This window comes from Ipomoea nil, unplaced genomic scaffold, assembly GCF_001879475.1.
Source record: "Ipomoea nil cultivar Tokyo-kokei standard unplaced genomic scaffold, Asagao_1.1 scaffold0480, whole genome shotgun sequence".
Lineage (NCBI taxonomy): Eukaryota > Viridiplantae > Streptophyta > Magnoliopsida > Solanales > Convolvulaceae > Ipomoea > Ipomoea nil.
Window position 1 is genome coordinate 3,102,297 of NW_017616908.1, and position 13,789 is coordinate 3,116,085.

Here is a 13,789-nt window from a genome sequence, read left to right on the forward strand (position 1 = left end):
ATAATAATAATAATAATAATAATAATAATAATAATAATAATAATAATAATAATAATAATAATAATTCAAACAAAACGATATACAACATAAAATTAAAATATATATTAAGAAAAAAAAAAAGACAAAATGGAGCTTGTGGCTCCCTTTGTAAATGATGTGCGATCATTTTGATCTCCAGCTCCTCTTACAAACATTATTGTTTGCCTATCAATGTCGACAAGTATTGAGAAGTCAAAAGTTTTTTTTTTTTTTTTTTTTTTTTTTTTTTTTTGAGAAGTAGAGGAAAATTAAAAATGGAAAGGAAATATTTCAATAATAATATTTTTACATCATCAAATAGTAAGGGCATATTTTAAAAAATAGTAAAGGTAAATTAAAAATGGAACGAAAATATTTCATTAATAATATTCTATGTCATCAAATTAAAATGGAACGGAAATTAAGTAAAAACATCACTGCATCTATATTATAATTGACTAATTGACTGGAAAAAAAAAGAATAATTGATTGAAAATGAATCTAATATTACTAATACATTGCAAATATAAAAGGAAATGAATATTAATAATTGATTGTAAATAAAAATGATCCATAATTGACTTAAATAAAAAAAAGAAATGGTCAAATCATTGCATTTTAATTAAAAATTGAAGGAAAATATTACAATAATAATATTCTACATTATCAATAGTAAATGCATATTTTAAACAATAGTAAAGGTAAATTAAAAATGGAATGGAAATATTTCAATAATAATATCTACATCATCAAATAAAAATGGAACGAAAATTAGGTAAAAATATCATTGCATTTGATACTAATTGACTAATTGACTGAAAATATAAAAAAAAAATTGACTAAAAATGAATATGATATTACTACTAATTAACTGAAAATATAAAATGATAACTAATTAAGTGATATTCTACCATTATATATTTTCACTCATGTAATCCGTCATGATGGATTGAAAGTGTTAGGTCTAGACGAAGATGAACAAGATTGTGTTACCACAACCTATGTCGTCTACAAAGAGGTTTCAATAATGCGTAAATATAATCGGTGATATTAAGTTTTTTTTTTTTTTAATGAAAAAATTGCTATATATCTTGAGAAAAAAATATATCTTCCATACAAGTGAATAAGGATAGCAATTCATTTCTATAACTGAGTTGTTAGAGAACGAGCACATTTGCCTAATTTATGAAAATACTAAACAATGATAAATAAAATCTTCAAAATATAGCACCACATGCGTACATCTAAATATAGCTATTAATTTGAGCAATTATTTGCACAAATTCAAGCAATGATAACAATAAAATATATAAACGATCCAAATCATATCTTTAATTGTACTATATTATATTTGATGTTCTAATTTAAATAATTATATATTGATTCATATATTATTAATATATTACAACAAATCCATTCCGCGCATCGCACGGGTGCAAATACTAGTAACTATAATTCCATAATTGCATGACTATAATTCCATAATTGCATAACTATAATTCGCATAATTGCATAACTACACATCCATAATTGCATAACTATACACCCATAACTGTATAACTATAATTCCATAATTGCATAACTGTAAATCCATAATTGCAAAACTACATATCCAGAATTACAAAACTATAAATCCAGAATTGCATAAATCAATGATAACAACCTGTATTTCTCAATCTACACCTACATTGTCATCTAAAGCCTTACTAAACTAAACAAAATCTGAACTCGAAGAACTTGGATGTACGAGGTATCCATCCCCAGCAAGCTTGGATATGTTTTCCAACACCAAAGACTGAACAGCACCCTTTGTACTCAATGCAACTTTATTTGCAGCACTCCTTCTCCCCCTTGCAAGACTGTACTTCTTTTCAATAACACCACTCCTCCTTTTATTACGCTCACCTTTCAATCTCCGGCTTGAAGGATTTTGTACACCACCACTTGAAGATGAAACACCACACTCTTCAATATGCACATACCCAATCTCGGCTTCAACCTTTTTCTTTACATCATCAACAGCTTCGTCACACAATTTTCTAGCTACACTACTATCTGGACTAGAAACAACTAATCTTTGAAATTTCCTACTAATATCGAAAACCCAAATTGATGGAGGGACACCAATATTATAAACCATAGAATCAATGTTGACATTCCTACCATCAATAACTTTTTTAGTCCATCTTTTAATGATATATTTGTCAGGGATACTAGAAACACAATGTACATGAAGAATGCGTAAATAATGACAACATAGAATTCCCAACTCAGAAATCAACTTGCAACTCCAAGAAATGGCCAAGTTGGTTGGGTTAAAACTAACCTCATGCCTTATAATGTCTATATCTGGCCGCCACACGTGATACTTCTGTTGACGGCCATCATTCAACACCATTTCTTGATGACAAGCACTGCCTTTCATAAATTGTTCCTCAAACAAAAAATATATCTCAATAGTGTATACCTCTCTAGCATGTGAAAGAAGTTTCACATGCTCCATCATCATAGCGGGTACCCCTTGAGCACAACGAAAATCTTCACCATTCTCTTTACTTCTCCATTCAGAAATTACGCTTACAAACGATGAATAGAAATCACAAAGACCATCTGTCTTAGACAACCTTCTAGAAATCGATTGATTTGTAGTTTCACTCCTTTGTGACGATAAAATGCCCCCAGAAAAATAATCCTTGTTAAATGCTGGACACCACTTCTCCCTGCAGTCATATAGCTTTTCTAACCAAGTATTCTTGTGACATTTATAGTCAGTCACCAACCTGAAAATGGTAAGACAAAATCACTAATGTTTATGAAGCAGAATAACAAACAACACCACCACATCTCTAACACATGCTCATAACTTTCTACTGCTATATATACATAATTGGAATACTATATATCCATAATTGCTAGACTATATATCCATAATCCATATACTACATTTCCAGGCACCACCAGTCAGTTCAACTTCTATATATGCATAATTGAAATACTATATATCCATAATTGATAGACTATACATCCATAATCCATAAACTACATTTCCAGGGACCACCAGTTAGTTCAACTGCTATACATCCATAATTACTATACTATACATCCATAATTGTTAAACTATACATCCATAATTCATATACATCCGTAATAAATATACTAAATGATCAGAAAACCTAATACTATATACATATGAAATATAATCCAATAATACTATACATATGCAATATATTTCAATAAAAACGATTAATTACTAACATACCTTGTCCAATAAAATTGAAATTCAGCTTCGGTCTCTGTGTATTTCAACACGTAGTTAAACATATCCAAGAAATCCTTATTATTCCTTAACGTCTTGATATGCTTCTTTGAATTCTCACCAATATGCCATATGCAAAGACGGTGACGTTATGTTGGAAACACTTTAGATATAGCAGCAGCCATAGCAGCACATTGATCTATCATGATAGACTGTCGACACTTGCCACCCATAGATCTTAAAAACGCTTTAAACAACCACACAAACAATTCTATCCTCTCGTTCATCAAAAACCCGCATCCAAATATTACATTCATGCAAAGATGATTCATCCCTACGAAAGAGCCACAAATCATATCATATTTGTTGGTACGATATGTCGTATCATGCACTAACAAATCCCCAAACACCTCATAATCTCGTCTCATTTGACCATCCCTCCAAAAAAAACTTCACAATCTTGCATCCAAATCAAGTTCAAAATCAAAGAAAAAATCAGACTCGGTAGACTGCCTCCTCCGAAAAAATTCAATTAAAGAGTTAGAATCAGTTCCATCCAATCGCTTGACTGTATCAGCAGGCATTGAATTATAAGCATCTCTATTGGTGAAACCAACTAATGGAGACCCCCCTGATTGGTGTTTTAGGAACCTAATACCATCCGCCAGTGCAACTCCACTGTCCTTCAAACCTTGTAAATATAAGAGTTGATTATCTCTGACACTTCTATGTGAACGAAGTAGATGACTCTTGTTGAACACATATAACTCATTGTGCACTTTCTCATGTTTTGTAATTGTCCACAACCCATCATCACCCACGTCAAACTGAACAAATGCTTCACACCCTGTCCTTGTGTCAATTTTGGAATAAGCCTTAACCCCACAGTTTGCCTTATAACCAGCCTTAGAACAACAAAAGTTCTTCATTTGAATTGTGTTAGTAGATCCCTTGTAGCATTGGTGACCCTTCCTCACACTAAAACCAAGTCTATATGCATAATTGTTATACAAATCAAAAGCCTCATCAACATTACTTACTACCAAACCAACCAAATCTTGATCAACTGCAAATATAACACAATAATAACCAATACCATTAAAATATAATTCCTAACCAGAATTTGCTAATTAAAAGGTAAACCACTATGAATAAACCTGGAATTGATGAAGATCCATCAATGTCTACATCTTCTTGATCTGAACTCACTGCACCATCCATAATGCTTTCACTAACTACATTATATAGACAGGGTGAACATTATTTCAAATAGTTCATCAAACAGCAAAAACAGAGTACCTACAAATTCTGGATATATAGGTATGTTATTATGGATATATAGTTATACTATTCTGTATGCACAAACGCAACAAACTGCCAAAACAGAGTACCCGCGAATTCTGAATATATAGATATGCAATTCTAGAAATATAGTTATGAAATTATGGAATTATTGTTTTGAAATTCTGGAATTGTTGTTATACAATTATGGATATATACTTATGTGATTTTGTATAACTATTTACAAAACGAAATGGTAGATTCTAGACACAAACATCACTGCTAAAAACAATTGTATCGCAATGAATCACAAAATCATACAAAAACGCAAAAGGAACAAATGCAAAAACAATAGCAAAATGCAAAGCACCTTGAATCGAATGCCCAGCACCAACTGCAGAATTTGTTTGCTCTGTTCCATCCTCCATCTAACAATCAATACGTATTCCGATACCGATTGCGATTGTGATTGCGATTGCGATTACGAATGTGACGATCTCGATTGCCAATTCCACAGTGAATAGCTGCCAACGATCGAATTGAAAACTTGGAAACGAAACCAAAAGGAAACAAACGCCATTAACGGATTTTTTTTTAAATAAGATACCGCGTCCTTACTCTAAAACGACGTCGTGTGCATCCGTATGCACCATGCATGGTGCATACGGATCCACAACATAATTTTCCCTGGTCAAATATTGTACATGAAAACTAAAGGATATGATCATGGTCCCTGTATTTTTAACAAATAACATTATAGTCAATGTTCCTATTATATTAAAAGAAGAAAAATGAAGTTAAAAAAAATTATAATTCACTTTTTAATCAATCAGAACATAATGGTTGCATGGGTTTTGTGTGGGTTGTTCGGGGCTAATGATTATATTGCATGGGTTTTAGTTGAGTTTTTCGATCAGTTTTTCTAGAAAGTTATTTTGCATGTAATCAGTTATCAGCTAACCGCTAATTTATTAAATATTTTTCTACAATCAATTAATGCTATTAACTACTCAAACATACTAACTCAATCAGCTAACATCTAATAGCTATTTACCAAACACCTCGTTCTGATTATAAAATTAGTCAAATCTAAAAAAAGGTTTAGTGAGTTTCGTTGATGTTTCTTAAACGGAGAGAGTCTACACTCAACACCTACTCATTCTTCAAGCAAATATTACTATAGTGTACGGAGGAGTTATATGTCCTTTTCCCATTTATTATATAGGACTTTTTTGTACTTAACAATGAAAGAGTCTCTTTTCTCATAAATATACTCATACTTTTTTTCCCTTTTCTTACCCCAATAGGCTGAATCTTCAACCCTAGGGACCCTCCACACTCCGACCTGTCAGAACATGTGGGAGGATGTAAATCGCGATGACTCAATGAGTTAGTAGACACTTTTTTCCCTTTTCTTAAATTTAAGATTGAGATGTGGTAAGAAGATTTCTTAAATTTTAGGATTTTTAAAAAATATTTTATATTTTCTCAGATAAAAAATCAATGCCTCCACTCAGTGGCGGAGCCACAGTAGGGACAGTGGGGATGCTGGCCCCACTCACCCACCCCCTAAATATACTTATATATATTAAATATACCAAACATTTACCAAAGGTAGCTTTGGCTTAGATGGTAAACCAACTATTTAAATATAATGTGTAGTGGTCCATTGTTTGATCCCTATAACATTTAATTTATTTTTGAATTTTAAAATATCAAAAGTGGGAATTCTAATTAGATTTTTATTTGTAACATTGTGGCTTTTTTTTCTTTCATTCTTTAATATTAATAGTGAGATGAGTGAACTTTTGTTTTTGGCATTTTTTTAATATTAATAGTGAGAATTCTATTTGGATTTTTTATTTGTAACATTGTGACTTCTTTTTTTGTTTTTTTAAATATTAATAGTTAGATTTAATAAAAAAAAATATTAATAGTTAGATGAGTGATTTATAATGTGTTTTCCATTCAAACTATTTTATCTAATTAATTATGTTTTAAGTTTTAAATATTTTTTTATCTTGATGTATTTTGATTTTTCATCTCTAGTCAACAATATTTATGACCTTGTCTCTAAGTGTTTCATTTTTTTTAAATATATATATATATATATATATATATATATATATATATATATATATATATCTCGTTAGTTTTAATATTTTGCCTCCATTGGAGAAGATTTCTAGATTTGTTACTGCCTCCACTACCAATGTTTGATCGTGTGACCACCGATTTGGAATGGTAATAGAGGTATCATCGAGGGACGGAGTCAGGATTTGTTGGTGCGGGGGGTCATTCACACTACGAGAGAGAATAATTAAATACATTAATATTCATTTAACATAGTCCAAAATACATCATTACATTCACAATTTGAGAGAGCATAATTAAATACATTAATATTCATTTAACATAGTCCAAAATACATCATTATATTACAAAGTCTCGAGGGTAAAACTTCTCTACCAACTTGCAAACGTCATCAATTCTAAATGATCAAGAGCCGTGAGCCGTCAGTCCACAAGGAATCACCATTCACCAAAGAACAAACATTTCTTAAATATGGATAGTTCACATATAAACATTGTCAAAACCCTTTAAACAAATTCAAATCAAAAGTGTGGATCAATAAGAAAAAAATTCATTAATTTTAAAAAAATGAATCTGAAAAAAAAATAAAATATGGAGCCTGTTAGACAATATGTGATTGTGTATGTTCAAGAAGAAGAAATCATATTTTAGACAAGGCCAGTTGCGAATCAAATGGCAAATTATGTTGTGGGACCGTGTCGTTCTAAAACTATTCATAATTATGAATATATAGTTCAAAAATTATGAACATATAATATATAGTTCTATAATGAACATAAAGTTGTGAACATAATTATGAATATATAATTCTGTAATTATGAATATAGAGATTCAATAATTGTGAATATAAAGTTCAAAATTTATGAAATTATAGCTTTATATTTATGAACATATAGTTTTGTAATTATGAACATTGAATTCTGTAATTGTGAATATAAAATTTAATAATTATAAATATGAAGTTAAAAAATTATAAATATATAGCTTTATAATTATGAATATATACTTCAGTAATTATGAACATAGAACCGTGTCTATAGCATAATGATTGAAATCAAATAAGATTTTGAAATCTTAATCTGAAAGTTTTTGTTTGGAGAGTAAAAATACTTTAGTGAGAGGCTACAAAAAATAATAATGTATTACTAATAATTTTTGTTTGAAGGGGGGAGGGGGGCCAAGGGCCCAAAGTCCCAATTACCATGTTCCTCTAAATCCTCTCCACTCCTAGTGTTAATTAAAAAAAAAAATTCTTTGGGGGGGGGGGGGGGGGGGGGCAAGGCCCCCTGTATTTCCCACGTCCCTCCGTCCCTGGTATCATCACACGACAAAGTAGTTGGTAATTTTTTTTTTAAATCAAATTTATATATGTATGAAGTTTGCTAGTTGCACAAAATTTTTATAGTGCAGTTTATCTCTCTTGCCTAGTTTGTGGGTTATTACATAAAGAGTGGAGTTTAGTCACTGCACAAATTTAAGTAGTGCTGCAAACTTCTTTCGTCAATTGCCACCCCAAAAAAAATGAATATACTTATTAATCAAATATGAAAAAACAATCATATATAATCACATAAAGAATGAGATAAATATTAAAAAGTGGAATTACAAGGAGAATTTTGTAGCTAGCATCATTCTTAAACTTGATGTTTAGATTTTTTTTATTAAAAAAAAAAAATCAAATTGACGTATGTAAGAAAATTGCATTGTTGACTTGTAAATTAAGTTTGATTAATTGTCAAATTATTGGGAGCCAAATTATAATCACATCAGAAAAGTGATATCACACATACATCAGTGATGGTTGGGTTTTAGATTAAAAAATATTAGAGATTAGCACATCAAAAATATTGAGGAAAATAACTTGTTAGAGAGTGCTCATCCAATGAACTCGTGGAGTAGTGACACGAAGTGAATCTCTTAAATAGGAGGTAATGGGTTTGATCTCAGCAATTATATTGTGGATCGCGGTGTACAATGTATTGTGCACTACAGTCCAAAAACGACATCATTTCTTTAAGTAAAGAAACGGCGCACCGTTACAGATAACGGAGTGCGCATGTTTGGTGTATTACTTACCAATTGAACCTACAATATATCTAAACTGACACTGCCTCACGTATTATTTTTATATTAGCAAGTGAAATTGCAATTGAAATGAAATGAAACTGTAATTGTGTTGAAATGAAACTGCAGTATATACAAAATGAAACTGCTGTGTATACAAAATGAAACTGAATAACCATTTCACACATTTGAGCGTATATTACCAAATGAAATTGTAGTTATATCAAAATGATACTGTAGTTGTGTTGAAATGAAACTGCAGTGTATATAAAATGAAAATGAATAACATTTCACACATTTGAGTGTATATTGTGCAATGAAGCTGTAGTTATATCGAAATGATCATGTAGTTGTGTTTTAATGAAACTATAGTGTATATAAAATAAAATTAAATAACATTTTCACATATTTGAGTGTATAAATATCGAATGAAACTGTAGTTATATCGAAATGAAACTGTAGTTGTATTGAACTGATACAAAATAAAACTGAATAACAGAGTTACTTTTTGCGGAACGACGCGAAACGGGCGCCATTTCTTTTCATTAAACAAAACGACGTCGTTTAGAAGCTCGGCGCATAATCCAGTATACACCGCGGTGCATGATATAATTTGCCGATTTGATCCTCAGTGGGGACGGTATTGATTCTTTGTGTTTCAATAGGTTGAGATACTAAAAAAAAAAAAAAAAGTTGGGGCTCACAATTTATACAGTTCAAAGTGCTTGTTGTCTAATCTAATTGAAATAAAGCTTGTGGCTTGTTCCTCAAAAAAAAAAAAAAAAAAAAAAAAAAAAAACTTGTGGCTTGATCGCGCGTCGCCTTCTTTGATTTGAACCAATATTCTCGTTGTGCTGGCTATTTGGTTGTAGGACATGCACACCCCAAGCAATCTTATCTTGTCTTATAGTTATATATAGGTTAGACTGATATGTATTTGCGATATGCATCATCATCATCATTATTATTATTACTAGTTTTTTACGCGTTGAGATAATGCCTAATTTTATTTTATTTTTAAATAAGTATTTTAAAGTATATCAAGGCAAAATTATATTGGAATTGTTCATGCATAAATAATTGAATGTTAAATTTGTGTATTCAAATATGCAATTCTAAGTTTACAAATGCAAGATAATATAGTCAAGATTAATTATAATTGTCAATAAAATAATTGTATAGGTATGATTGAAATCAAATACGGGACATAAGAGAGAGCAAATAAAAATTAGGGCATAAAATATTAAATATATACAAATATTGAAAAGCTAACTGCTGATTGCCAAACAAGGACATTGTGAGATAGTTTTTCACTTCAATTTGTGGTGTGATTTGAATACTCTTTTTTGTCAATAAATTCACCAAGTAGTTAATATGATTGACTTAATTATATTTTTTATTTTTTAACTTTTAAAACAATTATTATTATTATTATTATTATTATTATTATTATTATTATTATTATTATTATTATTAAATATATGTATACCCTTAGGTCATTTTACATGTTAATCTAAACAGCTAATTTTTTTCAAATATCTTTTACCAACCATTGATACAATTCGCTAGTCAAATTCGCTAATATAATCCGCTAACTGCTGATTGTCAAACAAGGACATTGCGAGGTAGTTCTCACTTCAATTTGTTGTGTGATTTGAATACGCTCTTTGTCAACAAATCTCTCAAGTAGTTAATATGATGGGCTTCGCTGGGCCAAGACTTACATGGATTAAAAATAGCACGGATCTGACCTTTAAAGGAGCCGGCTGGATCGGGCCTTATGTAATGTGGATTGGCGCACCGGGTTCCAAGGTGCGTGCGTTACCCACTTAGCACGTTTAGCATCTGATCATGCACCTTTGTTAATTCGGGAAGAGGGCGCGCAGCAATCAACGCAAGCAACACCCTTTTATTTTCCAGGTAGCCTGGACCACTAATCCGGAGATGCATGAAGTGTTAAAGAGGCACTGGAGAACCGATCAAGATATCATTGAAAATACTCGGAACATGGCAAAGGAACTGTCGATTTGGAACAGAAATTCCTTTGGGAACGTGTTCAATCGTAAGAAGGCCATTCTGGCTCGGCTACAAGGCATCCAGGCAAAACTAGCTACTAACTATCATAGAGGGCTCGCTAAACTGGATCTGAAGCTCCGGAAGAAACTGGAAGAGATCATGCACCAGGAGGAACTTTTCTGGTTCCAGAAATCTAAAGAGGATTGGATATGTTCAGGGGATAGAAACACCACTTTTTACCATGCAGCTGCAACGGTGCTCAAATTTATCTTGCCTAGGCTAGTAGGACCTTATCAAAGTTCTTTTGTACCTGGGCGCCAGATATTTGACAACGTCATAATCTTCCAGGAAGTAATGCATTCAATGCGAGAAAAGAAAGGAAAAAAAGGTTACATGGCTATCAAATTGGATTTGGAAAAAGCTTATGACGGCTGTCCTGGGAATTCATCCAGGATACGCTGGAACAAGCAGGCTTCACTGATACGTTGAGAAGTCTCATTATGACATGCATCAGGACCCCCAGGTTATCCGTGATTTGGAATGGGGAGCGACATGAACCCTTCACCCCATCTTGGGGGATCAGGCAGGGCGATGCCATGTCGCCGGCAATCTTTGTGCTCTGTTTGGAAAGGCTTAGCCAGCTCATAACCTCGGAGACCGACAAAAATGTTTGGAAAGGTATCAAATTAGCTAGTAATGGGCCTATACTAACTCACCTTTGTTTTGCAGATGATATGGTCCTCTTCACGGAAGCGTCGGTGGACCAAGCCATGGTGGTGCAACGTTGCCTGGACCGGTTTTGCGGTATGGCGGGGCAGAAAATCAGCTTAAGCAAATCACAAGTATATTTTTCGAAAAACACCAACCCGGGACTTGCAGAGGCAATAACGAACCACTTACATATAGAAAGCACCAAAGACCTGTAGGTAGTAAACAACAAGCTCTACTCGCTGATTCTCTAGGCATCCTACCACGTCGAACAACTTGTCGAACATGCGGATCCAACTCTCAAAAACTTCCGGATCCTCTTGACCCAAGAAACACGGTGGATTACGTCCCGTGATCTTTCAGGATACATCCCCGCCTCCGTTGTTCCTATTGAGTACGGTAGCTCCTATGGTCTGGGTCAACTGAGTGAGTTGGCGTAGACTCTCCGTCAAATCTGTGGATGACGACATTCCAGATCCTGAGGAGCGAGGAGATTCTTCTCTAACTCTTCGCGGCGACATCGTGAAACTCTTTGAACATGATCAGGATAGATCATTCTCGTTAGCACGACTATAAGTTAGCTGATTCTAACTTCTCAAGTTTAAGATAAACTTGCAACAAGCAAATTATACTAAGCAACAAAGTCATCTCTTCTACTTTAACAACTTAGCAAGAGCAACTTCTCTTCTAAGCTTAAACTTTCAAACTCTTGGTTTTTCTCGTTCAACTACTCTCTTTACTTCTCTACTTTACTCAAAGCAGTTATCAAAGCATAATAAAGCACATTGATAAATCATATAGACTATGCACAAGTATAAACTCGTATACTTTCACATTAGCACTTTACAAAACTTCTACTTTCAAACTTTAACTTTCACAAATCTCAACTTTTAACTTTCACTTTAGCTTCTCACTAAAAAACTTCTTTGTTTCACTTTCAAAAGATAGAAACAATTACTTTAAACACATTGATAAAACACAAACATATAAGCAAACATAAAGGAAATCACGATCTCTCTGTGTTCCTAACTGATACTTAGAGTTTCTCTTAACTCCGATTCTCATACTTGGTCACTGGACTTAGAGTCCTTCTCATCTCAGTTTTCATAACTTAGGGCTCTTTCCCTAATCTTATCCTTCTTAGGATTTCACTTAGAGTTCTCATCTTAACTTGTCTTTCTTAAGACTTCAACTTAAAGGTCTTTCCTTAACTTGTCATTCCTAGGACTTTTACTTAGAGTTTCTATACTCAATCTTAAGGGTCAAACTTCCTAAGTTTCCTGCGGTTTGTACCGCTCTGATACCAATTTGTAACACCCCACTTTTCCAACTCTTAATTATCTCTCTAAACAGTCATTAACATAATCTAAGCAGCGGAAAACTAGATAAAAGTAGTGAGGGTGTCACCGCCACAACCACCACTCTTGGTGATTGTACAGGCTAAAGGGGTAAAACTATAACATACGATTAAGTCTGGGTACTATAGTAAATACTGAAAAGTAAAGGGGGAAATACGTCACCCCCAAAACAGTCTACAAACATCATCATAAAGTATAAGGCCATAAGTCTAAATCCATAAAGACATCATAAATGGAACTAGAGTTTAGACAGCTCAGACTAAGAGACTAATCTAACTCGATCTCTTCTCACTGATGGGCCCACCTGAAAGGGGTTTTGCAAGCAACACATAGACAAATAGGAAAACACCCGTTAGCACGAAGCTAAGTATAACCACACTCAACCCTGTAAGACATTCTAGCATACGCTTTGAAAAAAATTTTGTTATCTTTATAGCAATAAGCTAATCTAAAAACATCTTTAGTTTATCATATTCTTTCTAAATGCTTGCACCTTATAATATCAGTTGGCGTGCTTATATATGAATACGACTGATCATGTATATTCATAATCATATATACTTCTCAAATAGCTTATAAAGCAATTCATGTTTACAGATAGGATCATGATTAAAGATCATATAACAAGTGTTCACATGCTATCACGCTCTTATCACATAACTTATTGGGTAGAACTTCTACTACATCACAATAATCAAGCTCAAGGAACATCTCAAGTTAAACTTCTCATTAAGCAATCTTTTACGATGTTCTATTCGCAAACAATCATGTATAACATTATGATCATACTTCTCATGCAAACTAGTGCCACAATATAATCATACTCTTATGCAATCTAGCGCAACATTATACTCATGTTCATATGCAATCTCGTGCAATAATATAATCATACTCTTATGCAGTCTAGTGCAACAATACACTAATACTCTTATGCAGTCTCGTGCAACAATATAATAATACTTTTATGCAATCTAGTGTAATAATACACTCATAC

The 13,789-nt window shown here is 32.6% G+C and overlaps 2 protein-coding genes across 2 annotated transcripts; both read right to left on the minus strand.

Moving 5' to 3' along the window:
- Positions 1 to 1,729: 1,729 nt before the first annotated feature.
- Positions 1,730 to 2,416, minus strand: LOC109173397. The gene has a single exon (XM_019322625.1). The coding sequence runs from the start codon at positions 2,414 to 2,416 to the stop codon at positions 1,730 to 1,732; it is 687 nt and encodes a 228-aa protein (XP_019178170.1).
- Positions 2,417 to 3,726: 1,310 nt separating this feature from the next.
- On the minus strand, positions 3,727 to 4,983 carry LOC109173398 (protein FAR1-RELATED SEQUENCE 12-like). The gene is made up of 3 exons (XM_019322626.1): positions 4,827 to 4,983; positions 4,432 to 4,509; positions 3,727 to 4,340 (listed from the first exon to the last, which is right to left on the minus strand). The coding sequence occupies exons 1-3, from the start codon at positions 4,981 to 4,983 to the stop codon at positions 3,727 to 3,729; spliced, it is 849 nt and encodes a 282-aa protein (XP_019178171.1).
- Positions 4,984 to 13,789: the final 8,806 nt, after the last annotated feature.

What these genes read in the sequence shown, in the direction of transcription:
- LOC109173397 (XM_019322625.1), bottom strand. Translation starts at nt 2,416, where the DNA reads ATGGTGTTGAATGATGGCCGTCAACAGAAGTATCACGTGTGGCGGCCA.
- LOC109173398 (XM_019322626.1), bottom strand. Translation starts at nt 4,983, where the DNA reads ATGGAGGATGGAACAGAGCAAACAAATTCTGCAGTTGGTGCTGGGCAT. An exon ending in TGTTTTTAGCAGTGATGTTT is followed by an intron (nt 4,510 to 4,826) that starts GTGTCTAGAATC and finishes TATATAATGTAG; the next exon opens with TTAGTGAAAGCATTATGGAT. An exon ending in TGGATCTTCATCAATTCCAG is followed by an intron (nt 4,341 to 4,431) that starts GTTTATTCATAG and finishes TTATATTTGCAG; the next exon opens with TTGATCAAGATTTGGTTGGT.